This window comes from Salmo trutta, chromosome 32, assembly GCF_901001165.1.
Source record: "Salmo trutta chromosome 32, fSalTru1.1, whole genome shotgun sequence".
Lineage (NCBI taxonomy): Eukaryota > Metazoa > Chordata > Actinopteri > Salmoniformes > Salmonidae > Salmo > Salmo trutta.
Genome location: NC_042988.1, coordinates 3,917,319 through 3,938,539, shown reverse-complemented (window position 1 = coordinate 3,938,539; position 21,221 = coordinate 3,917,319). Strand labels below are relative to the sequence as shown.

At 41.2% G+C, this 21,221-nt stretch overlaps 1 protein-coding gene across 2 annotated transcripts; it reads left to right on the top strand.

Moving 5' to 3' along the window:
* Nucleotides 1-428: 428 nt before the first annotated feature.
* lat (linker for activation of T cells) lies at nucleotides 429-21,173 on the top strand. 2 transcript variants are annotated; one of them, XM_029727129.1, is made up of 13 exons: nucleotides 624-1,072; nucleotides 2,201-2,315; nucleotides 2,518-2,557; nucleotides 2,776-2,807; nucleotides 2,901-2,958; nucleotides 3,049-3,098; nucleotides 3,218-3,250; nucleotides 5,156-5,192; nucleotides 5,951-6,027; nucleotides 8,000-8,086; nucleotides 11,259-11,348; nucleotides 13,307-13,393; nucleotides 19,844-21,173. In XM_029727129.1, the coding sequence occupies exons 2-13, from the start codon at nucleotides 2,207-2,209 to the stop codon at nucleotides 19,849-19,851; spliced, it is 708 nt and encodes a 235-aa protein (XP_029582989.1). In that variant the 5' UTR covers nucleotides 624-1,072; nucleotides 2,201-2,206; the 3' UTR covers nucleotides 19,852-21,173. The 2 variants fall into 2 exon arrangements, with proteins under 2 accessions (XP_029582990.1, XP_029582989.1); XM_029727130.1 differs by lacking the exon at nucleotides 11,259-11,348 and having other exon boundaries at nucleotides 429-1,072.
* Nucleotides 21,174-21,221: the final 48 nt, after the last annotated feature.

Below are 21,221 nucleotides of genomic sequence, written 5' to 3'. Positions count from 1 at the left end.
CTACCACAGAGGCACCCGGCAGCCATTTTATATGTGTGGGTGCCATGCCAACCAGCTTTTCTGATGGCGGTCTGCTAGAGGAGCATCTATAGTGGTGGAAACATTTCCCCTAAAATGGTTGTCTGGAGAGAATAATAATGAGTACACTGATGAAGATGGGAACACACACACAGCCCTTTAGGAGGCACCTGTCATGATTTGCCATTCCATGTCTCTCGTATACTTAATCTAACTGACATTTGAGTTGACTTTCAGATTCTACATCCCTGACTCAAAAATAAAGTATTATTACTGACAGCTCAATTATTAGTTGATGGTAACTGATTATTGACTCGCAAGGACCAAATGATAGCCAAGTGTCTGACTGTTGGCCACTTATGCTGTTCTCACTGTTCCCTCTACAGCATAAACATTGGTCCAAATACAGACCCTTGGGGTACCTCGGCGTAGGATTTTGATTTAGATCTATAGGATGGTACATCTTTTGAAACATGAACTGAGCATTTGTCATTCCCCGTATTTTAATGTGCCTTTCAGGTCTCTCCAAGTAAGGTAGCGAGAAGGAGGCGATAAGATCAGAGGTACGGTGGTGGGGAGAGGGTGATCTGAAACAACACTGTGAGAACGATAGAAAAAAGACATTGGGGGAGGCTGAGATGACGGCAGGGTAGGAGAGTTGATGAGAAGAGTGAGGGAGGAAGGGAAGGAGGAGGCGACTGAACAGGTCATACAGACCAAAAGGTGCATCGAGGAAGCCACCTATGTCAAGCTGCTATAGGCAAGGTTCCTTACAGTTAACTGAAAGGGAGGGAAAACTCAAGAGTGAACAAAAAGAACAGCTAGGGAGAGTTGCATGTGGTAGGATAGGGATTTGAGCAACAGACAGAAGATCAGATGCATACAAAATGGCGCATCTCAGTGTAGCTGACGACTGAGCTGGTCTGGGGATTGGATTGGGGTCAACTCGGCCGGAACTCAACCTCCGGTTTAGAACCAGTCTCATTGACCACCTGGCAGATCATCAGCAACCTATGACCTAACGCTCTGTTGGAAATCTACACAACACGTGCTGGTAAGAACTCCCTCCACTGATTGACTCCTACTTTATGCCTAGTTTCTTAACCTCTAGGTTAGTAGAGAATAAGCTAGAAGTGAAGAAGTAACTTGTTGATTTATTCACCTGGGTTGGGGTCAGTTCAATTTCAATTCCACATTTTCCCCAGTGAAAAGCATTGAAGATTATTGGAGTTTCAGTGTACTTCTGGAATTGACCCCATCCCTGGTACTCAGCAATGTTGATTAACCCACGATGAATTCCAAATGGAGACATGTTCACAAGGTTATAGATATAAATTACTTTGACTGAATCTGAATGTTCTTCAACGTCATGGCCACCCGCCCATGGCCCAGGTTTTCTGAACTCCGCAGGTTCAGCAGCTCTGTACTATACCGCCTAACTGGGTCTAAGCTAGCCCTTCAGATCAGCCGTCCCTCGCTCCCCCCCCTCTCTCTCTACCAAATCTAGACCAGTCTGAATTTGGCAGAAAAGTCACCCTCATGGCTCTCTCCAGGTGGAGTGTCGAGACACAAAATAGACACCATTTGTCACAACGATGGGCCCGTTTGAGTTCAACTCACTACCTATTAAAAGGTTTGGAGGGAGCAAGGTTCTGCAAATGAGTAAATGCCAGCCCTATGGTACCACACCGTAGTGTCATTGTAGTCGTGTCTGTTCTTGAGGTAGTCTTATTTTGTGTCAGTTTTGCATGGAGTTTTACTGTAGATATTATGTGACATACAGAAAGGTGTGCTGGTATTTTCTTTAACTTTAAAATGCAGGAAATCCGTTTCCTGGCATTAGCTGAACTGAACCGCTGATAGTGATAGTTAGCAAGAAAGTTAGAGACGGCATGTGTGAAATGGAGAATCAAAAACCACAAGGAAGGAAAATGACATGATAACAATGACAACCGCATTCCTATTCAGAGGTGATATTTTTCAAAAATGTTGTAACATTAGGGGCCATTATTTTGTCTAGGACAAAAAAATCACTTTACATTGAGAATCTCCATTTAACTTGCTTCTTAGTTCAAGACTAGTCTTAAACTGGGTCAGAGAAGACAGCATAATAATGCTTTAATAGTGTCGTGTCAAAAGTGTCATCTGACTGGATGAGTTTGTGCTTGTGTTATTCCTGCAGACAGTGATGGAGGTGTCTGTGCAGCTGTATGCGTTGCTGTTGAGTGGAGCGGTCGCCCTGTCACTCATCCTGTTGACTGGCCTGTGTCTCAGCTGCAGAAGACACAACCTGCCTAGTAATACCAAGGCTTCGTTGCTGTACCTTTTTGAGGGAATCAATAAAGTTGTATTGAATTAAATTGGGCTCTATGTAGTAAATATTGTCGCTGTAAATGAAAGTGTTCTTCTCAGTCAGCTTAACTGGTAAAATAAGGGTTAAATGTCAATAATTAAAAATAATAAAGCGCATTTACAGAACATCATTTTCTTTCTCCTCAGCGTCCATTCAGCAGCATTACAGTGAGGATTACACTCAGCAGTAAGCACTTTTTCATTAAACAGCTATTCAGTGCCTATTAATAAAAATGAAACCAAATATTCCAAAGTTTGTGTGGCACTTGTAATATATGTCCGGTGCACTGTTTAAGTGTACCAGACGAGATGACCAGAAGTGCGCCTGAATGTTTGCACAAATCTCCAGCTGATATCCGTGCATGTACAAACCTCTGCCAACGCTCTGATTTCTTCCCCACTCAGCACCCCAGGTTTTGGCTTGGCCCACCCACCATGTGAGTATGTGTGTGATGACTAAAGTTCTACCCAAATCTTTTCATGAAACGTCTTCAGAAAAATGGATGTTGATGATGAACCTTGTTTCTCAGACAACCCCTCTGCTGCCACAAGCTGGGGTGCTCCCCCTTCCAGCCTTCTTTCACCCATGTGAGCTACTACACACACAAACACACACGCACACAGACAATGACTCATATTACCCGTCAAGTGAAATGTACCTGCCTTTCTATCCCATAGTTCACCACAGATCGTTCTGAGACCGAACTCTGTCACACCGACTGAAAATGGTGAGATGTCTCGCTCTTCCTCTACATCAAATGTCTATTTTCTCCACTTGTTTTCTTCCTTCCTCCGCCACTATCTCGATAGTGTTCCTTCCTTCTTAAGTTTGCTTTTTTTCTTGCAGAGAGTAATGACGGCTATGAGAGTCCAAGAGATGGTAATGTGAACGTTATATCCTACCGTGTTCAGTAACATTGATCCCCTCAAACTTGTGTGTACAGTAACCGTTGAAGAAGTTTTGAAAAATGGCACATTGCTACTTAGGTGAAAATGTGTGTGTTTTATTGTCACATACACCAAATAGGTGCAGTGAAATGTATTGTTTTACAGGGTCAGCCATATTGAGCCAGGTTTAAGTGTCTTGCTCATGGACACAGTTTTCACCTTGTTGGCTTGTGTGTTTGAACCAGCAACTTTTTGGCTACGGGCCCAAAGCTCTAACCGCTAGGCTACTGTACCTGCCTACATGTGCACCTACTCACAATCATTCAGATATTTGGACATTAAACCATTCATACAGTGCCTTCGGAAAGTATTCAGACCCCTTGACTTTTTCCACATTTTGTTAAGTTTTCAGTCTTATTCTAAAATGTATTAAATTGTTTTTTCCCTCATCAATCTACATACAATACCCCATAATGACAAAGCATTTAAATACGTATTCAGACCCTTTCCTCAGTACTTTGTTGAAGCACCTTTTGCAGCGATTACAGCCTTGAGTCTTCTTGGGTATGACACTATTCTTCTCCCATTCTTCTCTGCAGATCCTCTAAAGCTGTGTCAGGTTGGATGGGGAGCGTTGCTGCACAGCTATTTTCAGGTCTCTCCAGAGATGTTAGATTGGGTTGAAGTCTGGGTTCTGGCTGGGTCACTCAAGGACATTGAGACTTGTCCCGAAGCCACTCCTGCGGTGTCTTGGCTGTGTGCTTAGGGTCATTGTCCTGTTTTGAAGGTGAACCTTCATCCCAGTCTGAGGTCCTGAGTGCTCTGGAGCAGGTTTTCATCAAGGATCTCTCTGTACTTTGCTCCATTCATCTTTGCCTGGATCCTGCTAGTCTCCCAGTCCCTGCCGCTGAAAAACATCCCCACAGCATGATGCTGCCACCACCATGCTTCACCGTAGGGAATGGTGCCAGGTTTTCTCCAGACGTGACGCTTGACATTCAGGCCAAAGAGTTCATTCTTGGTTTCATCAGACCAGAGAATTTTGAGTCCTTTACGTGCCTTTTGGCAAACTCCAAGCGGCCTGTCATGTGCCTTTTTACTGAGGAGTGGCCTGATTGGTGGAGTGCTGCAGAGATGGTTGTCCTTCTGGAAGGTTCTCCCATCTCCACAGAGGAACTCTAGAGCTCTGTCATTGACCATCGGGTTCTTGGTCACCTCCCTGACCAAGACACTTTTCCCCCGATTGCTCAGTTTGGCTGGGTGGCCAACTCTAGGAAGAGTCTTGGTGGTTCCAAACTTCTTCCATTTAAGAATGATGGAAGCCACTGTGTTCTTGGGGACCTTCAATGCTACAGAAATGTTTTGGTACCCTTCCCCAGATCTGTGCCTTGACACAATCCTGTCTTGGAGCTCTACGGACAATTCCTTTGACCTCATGGCTTGGTTTTTGCTCTGACACGCACTGTCAACTGTGGGACCTTATATAGACAGGTGTGTGCCTTTCCAAATCATGTCCAATCAATTGAATTTATCACAGGTGGACACCAAGATGTAGAAATATCTCAAGGATGATCAATGGAAACAGGATGCACCTGAGCTCAATTTTGTGTCTCATAGCAAAGGGACTGAATACTTATGTAAATAAGGTATTTCTGTTTTTTATTTTTAATACATTTGCAAAAAATTCTAAAAAAACTGTTTTTTTGCTTTGTCTTTATGGGGTGCTGTGTGTAGATTGCTGAGCATATTTTTCTATTTAATCCATTTTAGAACAAGGCTGTAACTTAACAAAATGTGGAAAAAGTCAAGGGGTCTGAATACTTTCGATGGCACTTCATTCTCTGACATGATTGATTGACAGCCATGTGTGTGTGTCTATCCTATCTCTGTTCTATAGAGTATGTCAACGAGGACAGCTATGAACAAGGATACCTGTGAGTGTTAATTTAATTAAAACAAAATACACTGAGTATACCAAACATTAGGAACACCTTCCAAATATTGAGTTGCACCCCCCCCCCCTTTTTCCTTTGGTAGAGCCTCAATTCGTTGGGGCATGGACTCTATACAAGGTGGTGAAAGTGTTCCACAAGGATACTGTCCCATGTTGACTCCAATGCTTCCCACAGATTGTGTCAAGTTCTTTGGGTGGGTGATCATTTTTGAATCACACACAAAACTGTTGAGCGTGAAAAACCCAGCAGCGTTGCAGTTCTTGACAGAAACAGGTGTGCCTGGCACCTACTACCATACCCCATTCGAAATGGCACTTAAATATTTTGTCTTGCCCGTTCACCCTCTGAATGGCACTCGTACACAATCCATGTCTCTGTTGGCTCAAGGCTTAAAAATCCTTCTTTAACCCGTCCCCTCCCCTTCATCTACACTGATTGAAGTGGATTTAACAAGTGACATCAATAAGGAATCATGGCATTCTCCTGGATTCACCTGGTCAGTCTGTGTCATGGAAAGAGCAGGTGCTCTTAAGGTTTTTTATACTCAGTGTATACTGTATGTCAGTGCCTCACTCTGAATGTTACACTTTGCATTTCCAGGACTTCCTGGGAAGAAAAGTGGCAATTGTTACTGTGTAGACTGTCTTGGCTAAATTAAATGAATGTTAATTCTGTGGCTATAGAGTACTGGGGTCTCTCGGGTTTTGTGTAACCTCTCTCTCGCTCCTCCTTTATAGAATGGTGTTACCATCAGTTCTTCCTGGGACTGGGTCTCTGCGTCATTCCAACCAATGTCTAAGCTCCCAAGGCACAGGTAGGTAACGTAGGGTGGAGAGATGACTGAAAATGACTCATTACTTTAGCCCTTTTCGGATGGGATACATTTTAATGGGGGAGCTCAGGTAATGTAATTATGTGCATGAGCACAAATCACCACATCTGCAATTTGGTAAAACTAATCCCGTCCAAATAGTCCACTGGAAAAACGGACATTCTGGGGTAATAATTACATAGCCGACGTTCTATAGTAATACTAGTCCCGTGTGTAATTTTAGTCCCATCCGAATCTTAGTTTATTGTTTATTGTCCCAGCCCTAAAAAAACGTCCTGTTTTTCGGCAAACTCACAGGTCATCTCTGTGTTTTGAGGGATGTTACAGAGTTTAACGGGTGCTGCACCTAGTTTAGGTAAAAACATGGAAACAAGTTCATGCTTAAAACAAAGTGCTATGCATGTAGCCCACAGGTGAAGGATCTGCTTTGTCACATATCAACTTTTCTAGTGCCATACTTCTCTGTTTAAAAGATGGAGTGGACGATATTGTCAATGGATTAATAATTTGCCAAATATGTCAGGTAATTTAAATGTCTGCATAGGTTACAGTTCATGGTTCTTACTGATATGCATTAATATTTTGATTTTCTCCGAACCCAAGGCCATTAGGTACATATTAGACTGTCCCTAGACGTGAAATATCTTCATGCCTAGAAGAGCCTCCAGGCTTCCATCATAACGGTCAATTTTGAATGAGGGGAAAAAAAAGAATTACTGGGGCAGTTTGGTAACGTCCGAATCGTCCACTGGAAAAAACCGGACAAGCTGGGTAATGGTTACATAACCAGTGGTGTAAAATTACTTTAAAGTGCTACTTAAGTCGTTTTTTGGGGTATCTGTACTTAAATATAAAATAGTATTGACAACTTTTACTTCATTCCTAAATAAAATGATGTACTTTATACTCCATACAATTTCCCTGATACCCAAAAGTACTCATTACATTTTGAATGCTTAACATGACAGGAAAATTGTCCAATTCACACACTTATCAAAAGAACATCCCAACTGCCTCTGATCTGGCGGACTCACTAAACACACATGCTTCGTTTGTAAATGATGTTGGAGTGTGGCCCATGCTATGCAAAAATAAAAATAAAATGGTGCCATCTGGTTTGCTTATTATAAAGAATTTGGAATAGTTTATACTTTTACTTTTGTACTTAAGTATATTTTAGCAATTACATTTACTTTTGATACTTAAGTATAGTTAAAATCAAATACTTTTAGACTTACTCAAGTAGTACTTTACTGGGTGACTTTTACTTGAGCAATTTTCTATTTACTTTTACTGAAGTATGACAATGTATACTTTTTCCACATAACTGACGTTCTATAGTAATACTAGTCCCGTGCGAATAGGGCTTTAAAGACACTTAAACACATGGATATTGCACAACACATACACAATAAAACATTTCAGTTGAAATCACAAGTCCAATTCATGACAATATATATTCAAACCTTATCGCAGAAGTTCAGCTTTACAGCATGATTGAAATGTAAAGGCTACGTTCCCGCTTTGGCGAAAACTGCATTCAAGGTGAACGCTTCAAATGACTTTAACGTTTCTGGTGCCCAATCTGGAACCCTTCAGCGATGTAGCTTGAATAGAGCACTCATTTGCATGTATATGTTGCCAGCAGCAGCATATTTATTTCCTCATTCAAGTTTTTGTGAAGCACATGTGCAGAACATTATACAGAGGTTTAGAAATCAGGAAAAGGCATCTTGATGGGCCATGAAATATTATTAATAAAATGCTGTCTGGAGTATTCAGATCGCGTTTGTATGATATGTCAATGTGAAGCAGAGGAGGACAAAGAGCAGGGTGAGTGACGCAATAGAAATCCATCCTGTAGGTTTATCAGTATAAACATCACAATGGTTTTAGGCTGGAGTGTACATATACAGTGTATATACCTCAATCCTGTGTGTGTTTGTGTTCACAGAAAACAGTGGCGCGGTTGGCAATATGAATATCGACGTGGAAAAGAGTGATGACAGTGATGAAGGCAACGACTATGTCAATACTAAAGGTATGGCCCACATTGGCACATTGAATAGAATCTAACTTTTCAGGGATGTTCCTGATTTTAAATCAGGAATCCCTGCTTTTTTGACAGTTGTAATAACCCATGGAACTCTTTATGCCTTGGAAGGAGTGAGCTCTTTATAAACTGATTACTAACCTGGATTGTCATCCCTGTGTTTTTGAGCGATATTAGAGTTTAACAGGTGCTGCACCCAGTTTGGGTATGAACATGGGAACAAATTGATTCTTAAAACAAAGTGCTATGCATGTAGCCTAAAGATAAATGATCTGTTTTGTCACATATCAACTTTCTTTGTGCCATACTTCTCTTTTAAAAGATGAAGTGGACGATATTGTGCCAATTAATTGATACATTGCCAACTACGTCAGGTAATTAAATGTCTGCATAGGTTACAGTTCATGGTTCTTATAGACCCTTTTCCAGTGCACGACACATTGACGTCACGCAAAGATGCTCGCGACTCTTGGCGACAGTAAGAAAGTCATCGCCGTCTGCTTGATTCTTGCTTGAACAGTCATTAGGATTAGGTTTGGTTGTGATCTTTGCAAAATAACTATTTTGGATGCAGCAGTTGTTAGCTAGAATGCTAATGCTCATTGATATAGGCTGTAGCAAAAGCTAGCCAAAGAGCCATTTTACTGGTTGAAGTGTTTTAAAAAAAAAAAGAAAAGTATAATGCAGTTGATTTGCGATGATTACACAAACATTATATTAAGCAGGACATTCATAGGACCCTTTAAAATCCAATTATAATCCAAAAGTAGTGTGAAATGCACTCATAAGCAACATGTAAATAGAGGCATTTTTTGCTGGCGTTCTATAAGAACTCCCCTCTGTTCTGCTTCCAAATTGCGTGCACCGCCCTCGCGCGGCAATGTTTGTAAACACATAAAGGGGTCTATAGATATGCATTATTATTTGAACTGAAGGTCAATATTGACCTAGCTCTAGACATGTGAAATATTTCACCCCTAGAAGAGCCTCCGGGCTTCCGTCAAAACGGTCAATTTTGAATGAGGGGAAAAAAAGAATTACAGGGGCAGTTTGGTCAAATTAATCCCATCCCAATCGTCCTCTGGAAAAACGGACATGCTGGGGTAATAATTACAGAACTGACGTTCTATAGTAGTCCCGTGCGAATAGAGCTTTAAAGACACTTAAACACATGGATATTACACAATAAAACATTTCAGTTGAGAGCACAAGTCCAATGCATGACAAATATGTACATTTAGGAAACTCGGAGTTTTGTTATTTTTAAGGGCTGTATCCATCCTTATCGCAGAAGTGCAGCATTGCAGCGTGATTGAAATGTAAAGGCTTCGCAATCTGGAACGCTTCATCGATACAACTTGAATTGAGCACTAATTTGCATGTACGTCAATGTTGCCACCAGCAGCAGATTTATTTCCTCATTCAAGTTTTTGTGAAACGTGTGCAGAACATTATAGAGGTTTAGAAATCTGGAAAAGGCGTGTTGGTGGGCAATTAAATATTATTGATAAAATGCTGTCTCGAGTATTCACATTGTGTTCATATGATATGTCAATGTGGTGCAATAAAAATCTGTCTGTAGACTGGAGTGTACATATACAATGCATTCGGAAAGTATTCAGACCCCTTCACTTTACACATTTTGTTAAGTTACAGCCTTACTCTAAAATTGATGAGGATTTTTTGTTTTTAATCCATCTACACACAATACCCATAATGACAAAGCGAACACAGGTTTTTAGACATTTTTGAAATATTATTACAAACAAAAAAAACAGACCTTATTTACAGAAGTGTTTATACCCTTTGCTATGAGACTCGAAATTAAGCGCAGGTGCATCATGTTTGCATTGATCATCCTTGAGATGTTTCTACAACTTCATTGGAGTCCTCCTGTGGTAAATTCCATTGATTGGACATGATTTGGAAAGGCACACACCTGTCTATATAAGGTCCCACAGTTGACAGTGTATGTCAGAGTAAAAACCAAGCCATGAGGTCGAATGAATTGTACGTAGAGCGCTGAGACAGGATTGTGTCATGGCACAGATCTGGGGAAGGGTACCAAAAAGATTCTGTAGCATTGAAGGTCCCCAAGAACACAGTGGCTTCCATCATTCTTAAATGGAAGAAATGTAGAACCCCCAAGACTCTTCCTAGAGCTGGCTGCCCAGCCAAACTGAGCAATCGAGAGAAAAGGGTCTTGGTCAAGGAGGTGACCAAGAACCTGATGGTCACTCTGACAGAGCTCCAGAGTTCCTCTGTGGAGATGGGAGAACCTTCCAGAAGGACAACCATCTCTGCAGCACTCCACCAATCAGGCCTTTATGGTGGAGTGGCCAGAAGGAAGCCTCTCCTCAGTAAAAGGCACTTGACAGGCCGCTTGGAGTTTGCCAAAAGCACGTAAAGGACTCTCAGACCATGAGAAACAAGTTTCTCTGGTCTGATGAAACCAAGATTGAACTCTTTAGCCTGAATGCCAAGCGTCACATCTGGAGGAAACCAGGCAGCGCTCATCACTTGGGCAATACCATCCCTACGGTAAAGCATGGTGGTGGCAGCATCATGCTGTAGGGATGTTTTTCAGTGGCAGGGACTGGGAGACTAGTCAGGATTGAGGCAAAGATGAATGGAGCAAAGTACAGAGAGATCTTTGATGAAAACCTGCTCCAGAGCACTCAGGACCTCAGACTGGGGCGACACTTCACCTTCCAACAGGACAACGACCCAAAGCACACAGCCAATAAGTGGCTTCGGGACAAGTCTCAATGTCCTTGAGTGACCCAGCCAGAGCCTGGACTTGAACCCGATCGAACATCTCTGGAGAGACCTGAAAATAGCTCTGCAGCGACGCTCCCCATCCAACCTGGCAGAGCTTGAGAGGAGTAATCACTGCCAAAGGTGCTTCAACAACGTACTGGGTCTGAATACTTACGTAAATGTGATATTTAAATGTTTGGTTTTTAACACATTTGCAAAATGTTTTAAGAAACAGTTTCTGCTATGTCATTATGGGATATTGTGTGTAGGTTGATGAGTGGGGGAAACTATTTCATCCATGTTAGAATAAGGCTGTAACGTATCAAAATGTGGAAAAAGTGAAGGTCTGAATACAATTTCAAATGCACTCTATACCTCAATCCTGTGTGTGTTCTCACAGAAAACAGTGACGAGGAGGGCAATATGAATGTCGACGTGGGAAAGAGTGACGACAGTGATGAAGGCAGCAACGACTATGTCAATACTAAAGGTATGGCCCACATTGGCACATTGAATAGAATCCAACTTTTCAGGGATGTTCCTGATTTAATCAGGAATCCCTGCTTTTTTGACAGTTGTAATGACCCATGGAACTCTTTATGCCTGGGAAGGAGTGAGCTCTTTATAAACTGATTACTTTATTACTAACCTGGATCGTCATCCCTGTGTTTTGAGGGACATTAGAGTTTTATCAGATGCTGCACCTAGTTTAGGTAAAAACATGGGAACAAGTTCATGCTTAAAACAAAGTGCTATGCACGTAGCCCACAGGTGAAGGATCTGTTTTGACACATATCAACATTCCTAGTGCCATACTTCTCTGTTTAAAAGATAACGTGGACGATATTGTGCCAATGAATTGATAAATTGGCAAATATGTCCGGTAATTAAATGTCTGCATAGGTTGCAGTTCATTGTTGCTATTGATATGCATTATTATTTTGACTTTCTCCGAACTGAAGGCCATTAGGTCAATATTAGCTATCCCGAGACATTTGAAATATCTTCATGTCTAGCAGAGCCTTCAGACTACCGTCATAATGGTCAATTTTGAATGAGGGAAAAAAAATAATTACTGGGGCAGTTTGGTAAAACTAATCCCGTCCGAATTGTCCACTGGAAACACTGAAATTCTGGGGTAATAATTACATAAACAACATTCTATAGTAATACTAGTCCCTTGCGAATAGGGCTTTTGTGACATCTTGTGGTTGAATGCTTTTGAATTTTTTATTGATATCCAAATAACACTTAAATACATGGATATTACAATATATAAATCATTTTAAAAAAAATAAGTTGAAGTCATAAGTGAAATGCATGACAATACAGTGCCTTTGGAAAGTATTTAGACCCCTTTACTTTTTCCACATTTTGTTACAGCATTCTAAAATGTATTAAATTGTGTTTTTTCCTCATCAATCTACACACAATTCTCCATAATGACAAAGCAAAAACAGGTTTTAGAATTTTTTTGCTAAATTATAAAAAATCGAATACTTTTGTAAAAAGACCCTTTACTCAGTACTTTGTTGAAGTGCCTTTGGCAGTGATTAGAGCCTTGAGTCTTCTTGGGTATGACGCTACAAGCTCGGCCCACCTGTATTTGGGGAGTTTCTCCCATTCTTCTCTGCAGATCCTCTCAAGCTCTGTCAGGTTGGATGGGGAGCGTCGCTGCACAGCTATTTTCAGGTTTCTCCAGAGATGTTAGATTGAGTTGAAGTCCGGGCTCTGGTTCTCCAATCTCCACAGAGGAACTCTGGAGCTCTACCATTGACCATCGGGTTCTTGGTCACCTCCCTGACCAAGACCCTTCTCCCCAATTGCTCAGTTTGGCTAGGCAGCCAGCTCTAGGAAGAGTCTTGGTGGTTCTAAACTTCTTCCATTTAAGAATGGTGGAGGTCACTGTGTTCTTGGGGACCTTCAATGCTGCATATTTTTTTTTGGTACCCTTCCCTAGATCTGTTTCTCGACACAATCCTGTCTCGGAGCTCTACGGAAACTTCCTTCAACCTCATAGCTTAGTTTTCGCTCTGACATGCACTGTCAACTGTGGGACCTTTATATAGACAGATGTGTGCCTTTCCAAATCATGTCCGATCAATTGAATGTACCACCAGTGGACTCCAATCAAGTTGTAGAAACATCTCAAGGATGATCAATGGAAGCAGGATGCACCTGAGCTCAATTTCAAGTCTCATAGCAAAGGGTCTGTACTTATGTAAATAAGGTATTTCTGTTTATTGTTTATAAATTTGAAAAAATTTCTACAAACCTGTTTTCGCTATGTCATTATGGGGTATTGTGTTTAGATTGAGGAATTTATTATTTATTTAATCCATTTTAGAATAAGGCTGTAACCGTAACAAAATGTGGAACAAGGGAAGGGACCTGAATACTTTCCGGATGCACTGTGTAAATGCCTCAATCCTGTGTTTGTGTTCACAGAAAACAGTGGAGCAGAGGGCAACATGAATATCGACGTGGAAAAGAGTGACGACAGTGATGAAGGCAACGACTATGTCAATACTAAAGGTATAGCCCACGTTGGTACATTGAATAGAATCTAACTTTTCAGGGATGTGATTTTTTCCCCCCCCTGATTAATCAGGAATCCCTGCTTTTCTTTTGACAACCCATGGAACTCTTTATGCCTTGTGAGAGGAGTAAGGTAGTAGCCCTTTATGAATTGATTACTTTATTACTAACCCGGAGCGTGGTGTAACAGGCAGGCTGTCGCAGCTGCACTCGGTGTGTATTGGGGTGCATTCCAATACTCTAATAATGATACCAATAGGTACTCAAGTGCTACACAACCTGGTAATGTGTAATGACGTTAATACCACATTCCTTCCCTCATAAGATTTCAATATTACGTCTTCACAAATCAACAAAATCTGAATTAGTTATTTTAACTGAAACAATTATTTTAACCTTGTTGTGCACTTTACTGACCTAAACAAGTCAGTCATTTTAAACAACAAACATGACGTTCCACAAGTTCACTTTTATTTTCACATGCTTGGGTAACTAAGTATTTTAACTCTTGAGTCTCTTAAACAATTTATCACAGTTATTTTTTTATTTTCTTGTTCAGAGTTCAGTCTTTTAAGCCGCTTGGAAGCTTTGCGTGCCTCTGTGGATAACGTATACTAGGGGTAGTGTTCATTCGCAACGGTGGAAAAGCCACCAGCTGTTTCTGAGCTGGGCTCAGAGTTTTTGACTCTGAAACTGGATTCTCCTCTTGGTGAACTGTTTCCTCTGTTATTGTCTCTGTCTGAGGAATGTGCACTACAGAAGCACTGGGATAGCTAGAGAACAGACTGTCCTCTGCCATCAGAACTGGTAACTCACTTGTTGTTCCATCCCGTCTGGCAAGAATCTGATCGACATGTCTGCGAACCACCTTGTCAGAAACAGGACAAGTCACTGAGTCTATGAATCCAGGAATCCATTTTCCCACAACTGAAATTTCTGATAAAGACAGGGTCCCCCTCCAAAATGTCAGCCCTTGGTATGTTTGTCATGGTTCTTTTTCTGTCGTAGGCCATCTATAGTAGTGGTGGATGAAGCAGAACTAACCGGATACACATCCATCCGTTTTCAATCTTCATCAATGATTATCAGGAACATTTTCCCCATGAATGGCCCTGTGTAATTTATGTGCAATCTTCTCCAAGATTTCCCTGGAAACTCCCATGGGTGGAGTGGAGCTGCTGCTGGTTCCTTTCTGTGTTCCTGACACGTGTTCCATGTCTTGACTAGATTGTCTATCTCCTGATCTAGTTTTGGCCACCATAAATAACTCCTAGCCAAGGCTTTATATGCGAGACCACCTGCTGTAGGATGTGCTGGCTGTGGAATAATCACTAGTGCTCCCCACAAAACGCAACCATCCTGTACACTCAACACTGTTTCCTGACACTGTAATGGTGTGAATTCAGTCCCTTCTGTTTGTTGTGGCCATCCCCTTCCTACATGTTCTCTAACTCTAGACAGTACTGTGTCTTTACTTGTCCGGGATCTCCCTTGCTCTGCAGTCACGAGGGCCGTGTCCACGCACATCAGCACTCTGTCCTCTTGAGCTGTTGTGGTGGGTGTTTATCGCAGCAGAAGACTGCTCAAGGCATCTGCATTCCCATGGTACTTTCCTGATAAAGCTCAAAAGCAATCACTTTTGCGCGTGAAAACACAGAATCCTACTCATTACTTCAAATGCTCCTACGTCAATTTGTTTTGAGCCAACTACGCCGTGGGACTTGAACGGGGCACCTGGCTCATGCCGGGAGGCAGCCCGCTTCCAAAACGAATGCAATCAACTTTCACCTGGTGCAAAACACACCTACACGGGCGCCCGGGAGAGATTAATCGAACCCTTTTCCTAACCTTAACCTCAGTCTCCTAACTTGTAACATTAATTATCCTAACCTGCGTCCAGAAACCATCAGTTTCATAACACCGGAACTGACCAATGGCAGTTATCAATTGGCATTTCCTGATATCAGGGAACACCCACATCAAGAAACACCCTGAGTTGTGGTCTGCAATCACACCATATTCTTTCCAATGCCTCTTCTCCTATGAAGTAGTAACGCCCCTCTTCCACCCCTGTGTGGCGTCACATAGCCCTAAGTGTTATGTTCCAATGACACCTTATTCCCTATATAGTGCACTACTTTTGACAAGAGCCCTATGGACCCTGGTCAAAAGTAGTTCACTATAAAGGAATTAGGATGCCATTTGGGACACAGCCTTATTCTCTACTCATATTTGATAGAAACTGACCTATCCTCCCATAGCCATTACTGTATGTTGTCCTGATCACATCCCTGATATTATTAAAGTGTAACTGACAGCGTTTTAACTACTTTGCAGATATGAAAAAAGCAGACAATCATAATATCACAAAAAAAATCTCAGATTCCCAGTGTGTGCTTCAAAACCAACTTTGAAAATAGGTTTTAAAAATAGGTTATAATTAACTCAAAATTCCATGACACACAGTAAGGCGTTGTTGGCAGAATAGATGCAGTTCAATGCATCCATCTATTCTTATTGTCTATCAACAATGACAAAAGGTCTGACAACTTGGATGGAAAATTACTGAGGGTAATAGCGGACATTATTGCCACTCCTATTTGCCATATTTTCAATTTAAGCATACTAGAAAGTGTGTGCCCTCAGGCCTGGATGGAAGCAAATGTTTTTCCCCTACCTAAGAATAGTAAAGCCCCCTTTGGTTGGCTATTTGAGCCAGTAATCAGCCTGTTACCAACCCTTTGTAAACTTTTGGGGAAAAATTGTGTTTGACCAGATACAATGCTTTTTCACAGTAAATGAATTGACACCAGACTTTCAGCACACTTATTGGGAAGGACATTCAACAAGCACAGCACTTATGCAAATGACTGATTAGCTGAGAGAAATTGATGATAAAAAGATTGGGGGGGCTGTTTTGTTGGACTTCAGTGTGGCTTTTGACATTATCGATCATAGTCTGTTTCTGGAAAAACATATGCGTTATGGCTTTACACACCCTACTATATTGTGGATAAAGAGTTACCTGTCTAACAGAACACAGAGGGTGCTCTTTAATGGATGCCTCTCCAACAAAATCCAAGTAGAATCAGGAATTCCCTAGGGCAGCTGTCTAGGCCCCTTACTTTTTTCAATCTTTACTAATGTAACAGTGTAGGTTCCGTCCCTCTCTTCGCCCCAACCAGGGACCCTTGCACACATCAACAACTGACACCCAACGAAGTATCGTTACCCATCGCGCCACAAAAGCCACGGCCCTTGCAACGCAAGGGGAAACCCTACTTCAAGTCTCAGAGCGAGTGACGTCACTGATTGAAATGCTATTAGCGCGCACCACCGCTAACTAACTAGCCATTTCACATCGGTTACACTAACAGCATGCCACTTTTGATTAAAGTCAGTGTCTACGTATGCGGTTGACTCAACACTATACACGTCAGCTACCACAGCGACTGAAATGACTGCAACACTTAACAAAGAGCTGCAGTTAGTTTCAGAATGGGTGTCAAGGAAAAAGTTAGTCCTAAATATTTCAAAAATTAAAAGCATTGTATTTGGGACAAATCATTCACTAAACCTTGTAATGACTGTGTTAATCTTGTAACCCTGGATTGTAAACTGTCATGGTCAAAACATATTGATACAACAGTAGCTAGGATGGGGAGAACTCTGTCCATAATAAAGCGTTGCTCTGCATTCTTAACAGAACTAGCAACGAGGCAGGTCCTTCAGGCCCTAGTTTTGTTGCACCTGGACTACTGTTCAGTCATGTGGTCAGGTACCACAAAGAGGGCCTGAGGAAAATTACAATTGGCTCAGAACAGGACAGCACGGCTAGCCTTTGGATGTGTACAGAGAGCTAATATTAATATTATGCATGTCAATCTCTCCTGGCTCAAAGTGGAGGAAAGATTGACTTCATCACTACTTTTATTTATGAGAGGTATTGACATGTTGAATGCACCGAGCTGCAGATAAAAAAACAGATAAAAATACACCTTATGGAACAGCGGGGACTGAGAAGCAACACAAACATAGGCACAGAGACATGCATACAAACACACGATAACATACACACTATACACACAGACGGATTTTGTGGTATAGATATGTGGTAATAGAGTAGGGGCCTGAGGGCACACAGTCTGTTGTAAATGTATTGTAATGTTTAAAAATAAAATAAAAGGTAGAACTGCCTTAATGTTGCTGTTCCCCAGGAAGAGTAGCTAATGGGGATTTTATAATAAATACATGATTAATATAATTCACCAATACATTTCTTGGTAGTCCAAAGAATATTGCTATCAGGTTGTAAATCACAGCTGGCCTGACACTGTTTGCTGCCTACATCCATTTGGGATGCACTGTTTCATCTTCAATTACTAAATATTTGGAATGAAAACGGACGACTGTAACTAAGGCTTGGAATGTTAATACAATCAAACTAGCAAGGGCAGTGATCACATGTCAGTCATAATGTGGCTAATCGGCTAGCACACAAGGCCCGCGGGCCGAAAAGGTCTCAGGCAAGTATAAATGAATCAACAATTGAGTCATGTACTTAATGAAATTACAGCGTGATGTGCTCGCATGAGTGAATTCAACTTCAATTGCGCTGCTTTCGTGTGTCCCGTTTACAGCGCGCAGTGGATGGAAAGTGTACAGACACATGCTACGGTGTACACATGCCACTAGCTAGGCTACTAAAATGCAATAAATGCTTATGTATTTTCACGTGACATTTGACTTATACAGTATGTATAATACTTATGCTCCTATATGTGATACATGTAGTATTCACGTGTTTATTACATGTCATATGTTACCTTGTGCTCATGTGTGACACACAGTATTCACATTTTTATTACACATGTCCTTTGTCACAATACATGTTTAACATATGTTACGGGAGCATAATTTCAGTGCTACTTGTAGTCATGGTAATACAATTGAACAAACACAAAACTGAATTTAATCCTATTCATTTTCTTTCATCGATTCTCAATTCAGCCATTTTACTGTTTCAAGCCGTTCCCACTTGTCCCTTTGTTGCACCCGGAAGTGCTTCATGACAGCGTCTGTGGAGGTAAAGCAACAAATAAGATAAAGAGCAGATAGGGGTTGGGTTCATAAAATTACATTTAAAAAAAAATACATAAGCTTTTCAGATTTATTTTAATAAGAAATCGACCAATAATGCCCTATTTGCAATGATACAAGCATTTCGCTACACCCGCAATAACATCTGCTAAATATGTGTATGCGACCACTAACGTTTGAATGGCGCCGCACATGCGTGCACAGATAACATAATAAAACGCTGCGATCTCTATGCGAAAACAGGACAGAGAATGAGGAAGTGGACAATTCTTGTTTCTTATAACTATCAGTCAAATTAACAAATGTATAAGAAAATCGAGTATACTCAACGACAATACATTGAGCGCGCCATACAGCAACGCTGCATTCCACCGCACCGGTGATCCATGCAGTGGCAAACAAAACAATATTTGGAGTTAAATACCTTTTCATTAGGGTCGCAGCGTATTATGCATTGCAGTAAAGGATGGACAAATATTTATCTTATGTTTTAATGTTAATGCTATATGCATCCTATGCACATAAGATGACATTTTATAAAAGTCCCATTCAGTTGTCAAAACGTGGATTGGGACAAGCATGCATTGGCAGGCATGCTGCGGAAGGACAAGCAGGCTACTATTCTACGATTCTGATGCCCAACTAGCTGAAAACAGTTTATCTAATGTTCTCTCGTTAGATTTTAGCTCTGGCTAGCATTAGTTGTTGGTGTGCATAGGCAACTGAGGGAGCGAGCCTATTTTTTCATGGTTGTTTTATCAATAGGGCTATGAAGTTCGCAAATGTAAGAGGACTCCCGTAGTATTTACACATTTGCAGAAATCCAGTCATGTGGCTTTTGGCAAATGCGTTCTAATAATCTAAAGGCACACTGTTGCTACGGCCTGTAATCACACAGTCCAGTTTACAGTGAATGATGGCAGGCCCATGTGGCAAATTGATGATTTGCATGCATCTCTGATTGGCTATGGTGCACCTGGTCTGCATAGACTCTGGTCCTGGACAGGACAGATGTTTTATTTACTGCAGTGACTTAATTGTCCAAACGCAAGGCCGCTTTCCCACTCTATATTGCTATACAATTTTCACAAATGCCTTACTATGTCATTCCCATACATTCTATGAAAGACCATATCTAAGTGCTCCATTGTCAGAACATTTACAACAAAAGTCTCATTCCTGGGGGTGTATATGAACCGATTTTAATAAGATTTCATGTTGCAAAAACACTGTGTTCCATTTTGAACTGCTAGACCATCTAATAACCAAGCAGGTGGGTGATACCATTCTGAAACTCAGCTCTACATAACAAATAAAGTTGGTACGAACTCCTTTTTTTTCTCTTAGATATGTGAAGCCTCCCCATCATGTAGCTGATTCCGACGGGGAGGGAACTGATGAGTCGATCGACTGCTGGATTTGAGGGCAACCAAGTTTGTCAAGGGAAGACTACACAGCGTAACTAACATCTACATAGGGGTTCTGCAATATGGACAAGAGCACTGTGCAACTCACTGCTGTGGCTGATGAAACTTTTCAAAAGACCTTAATCTCATCCACCAGCCGTCTCTCTCCGATAATAATTAAGGCATAGTTAGGACATGTAAGATTTATTGTATGGCTTCGAACACCTCTCTTGGTGCCCCAGCTGCTTGTGAGCTACCAGCTATAACCATGATTTTTGTTCTTATCTTTAAGCTCTTTCCTGACTATTAGAGAGGATGACAGTAGGGAAAGATAAAGGTGGTGTCAAAGGGCAGTAGGCCAGATTTGAACCCATGTCGACGGCATTATCGTTTTCAATGTATGGATTTGCTGACGACTCCTGAGAATGTTCGTTCTAGTTTACCCATTTTCTCTTAGCTGTATTTATATGTTGTTGTTTTTTACTGTGGAGTCATGTTAACTACATTCACATTTGGTTTTATAGTTGAAGGTACTTTTGTCACTATATAAGAAATGCTTTGCCATAATCTATAGCCCTATTCAGACAGGATAAGTTTCACTGGGGGAGCTCAGTTAGTGTAATGTGCATGAGCACAAATCACATCTGTAATTTCAGTCCCCTTTTAGTAATACTTTTTTTGTTATAATCCCATCCCTAAGGTTGGGTCCTCTGATAGTGTGAATTGTCATCCCTGTGTTTTGAGGGATATTACGGTTTGACAGGTGCTGCACCTGGTTTGGGGAAAGCACTTGGGAACACATCGATGCTTAAAACAGTGCTATGAATGTAGCCTAATGATAAATTCTGTTTGGTCACAACTTCTCTAGTGCCATACTTCTTTTACAAGATGAAGTGGATGATACTGTGCCAAATACGTCCGGTAATTAAAAGTCTGCATAGGTTCTTATTGATATGCATTATTATTTTGACTTTCTCCGAACTGAAGGCCATTAGGTCAATATTAGGCTGTCCCAAGATGTGAAATATCTTCATGCCTAGAAGAGCCTCCAGTCATAATGGTCCATTTTGAATGAGGGGAAAAACTGACATGCTGTGGTAAATTATAGCTGACTTTCTATAGTAATACTAATCCTGTGAGAATAGGGCTTAAACCATGTGTGTGATTTCTGAATGCATTGTGTTATAGCAAGATTGGGTGGCATAGTTTACGGTAATTCACAAATGCTTATGTTTGTCATATACCTTTAAAATAAATCTAAATGAACAAGATTCCTTTTCAATCATTTCACCTTCGCTCTTGCACAGAAAATAAGAGTT

Coding starts and splice junctions, on each gene's coding strand:
- lat (XM_029727129.1), top strand. CDS start 2,207: ATGGAGGTGTCTGTGCAGCTGTATGCGTTGCTGTTGAGTGGAGCGGTC. Junction 2,808..2,900: donor TGGCTTGGCCCACCCACCAT/GTGAGTATGTGT, acceptor CTTGTTTCTCAG/ACAACCCCTCTGCTGCCACA. Junction 3,099..3,217: donor TGTCACACCGACTGAAAATG/GTGAGATGTCTC, acceptor TTTTTCTTGCAG/AGAGTAATGACGGCTATGAG.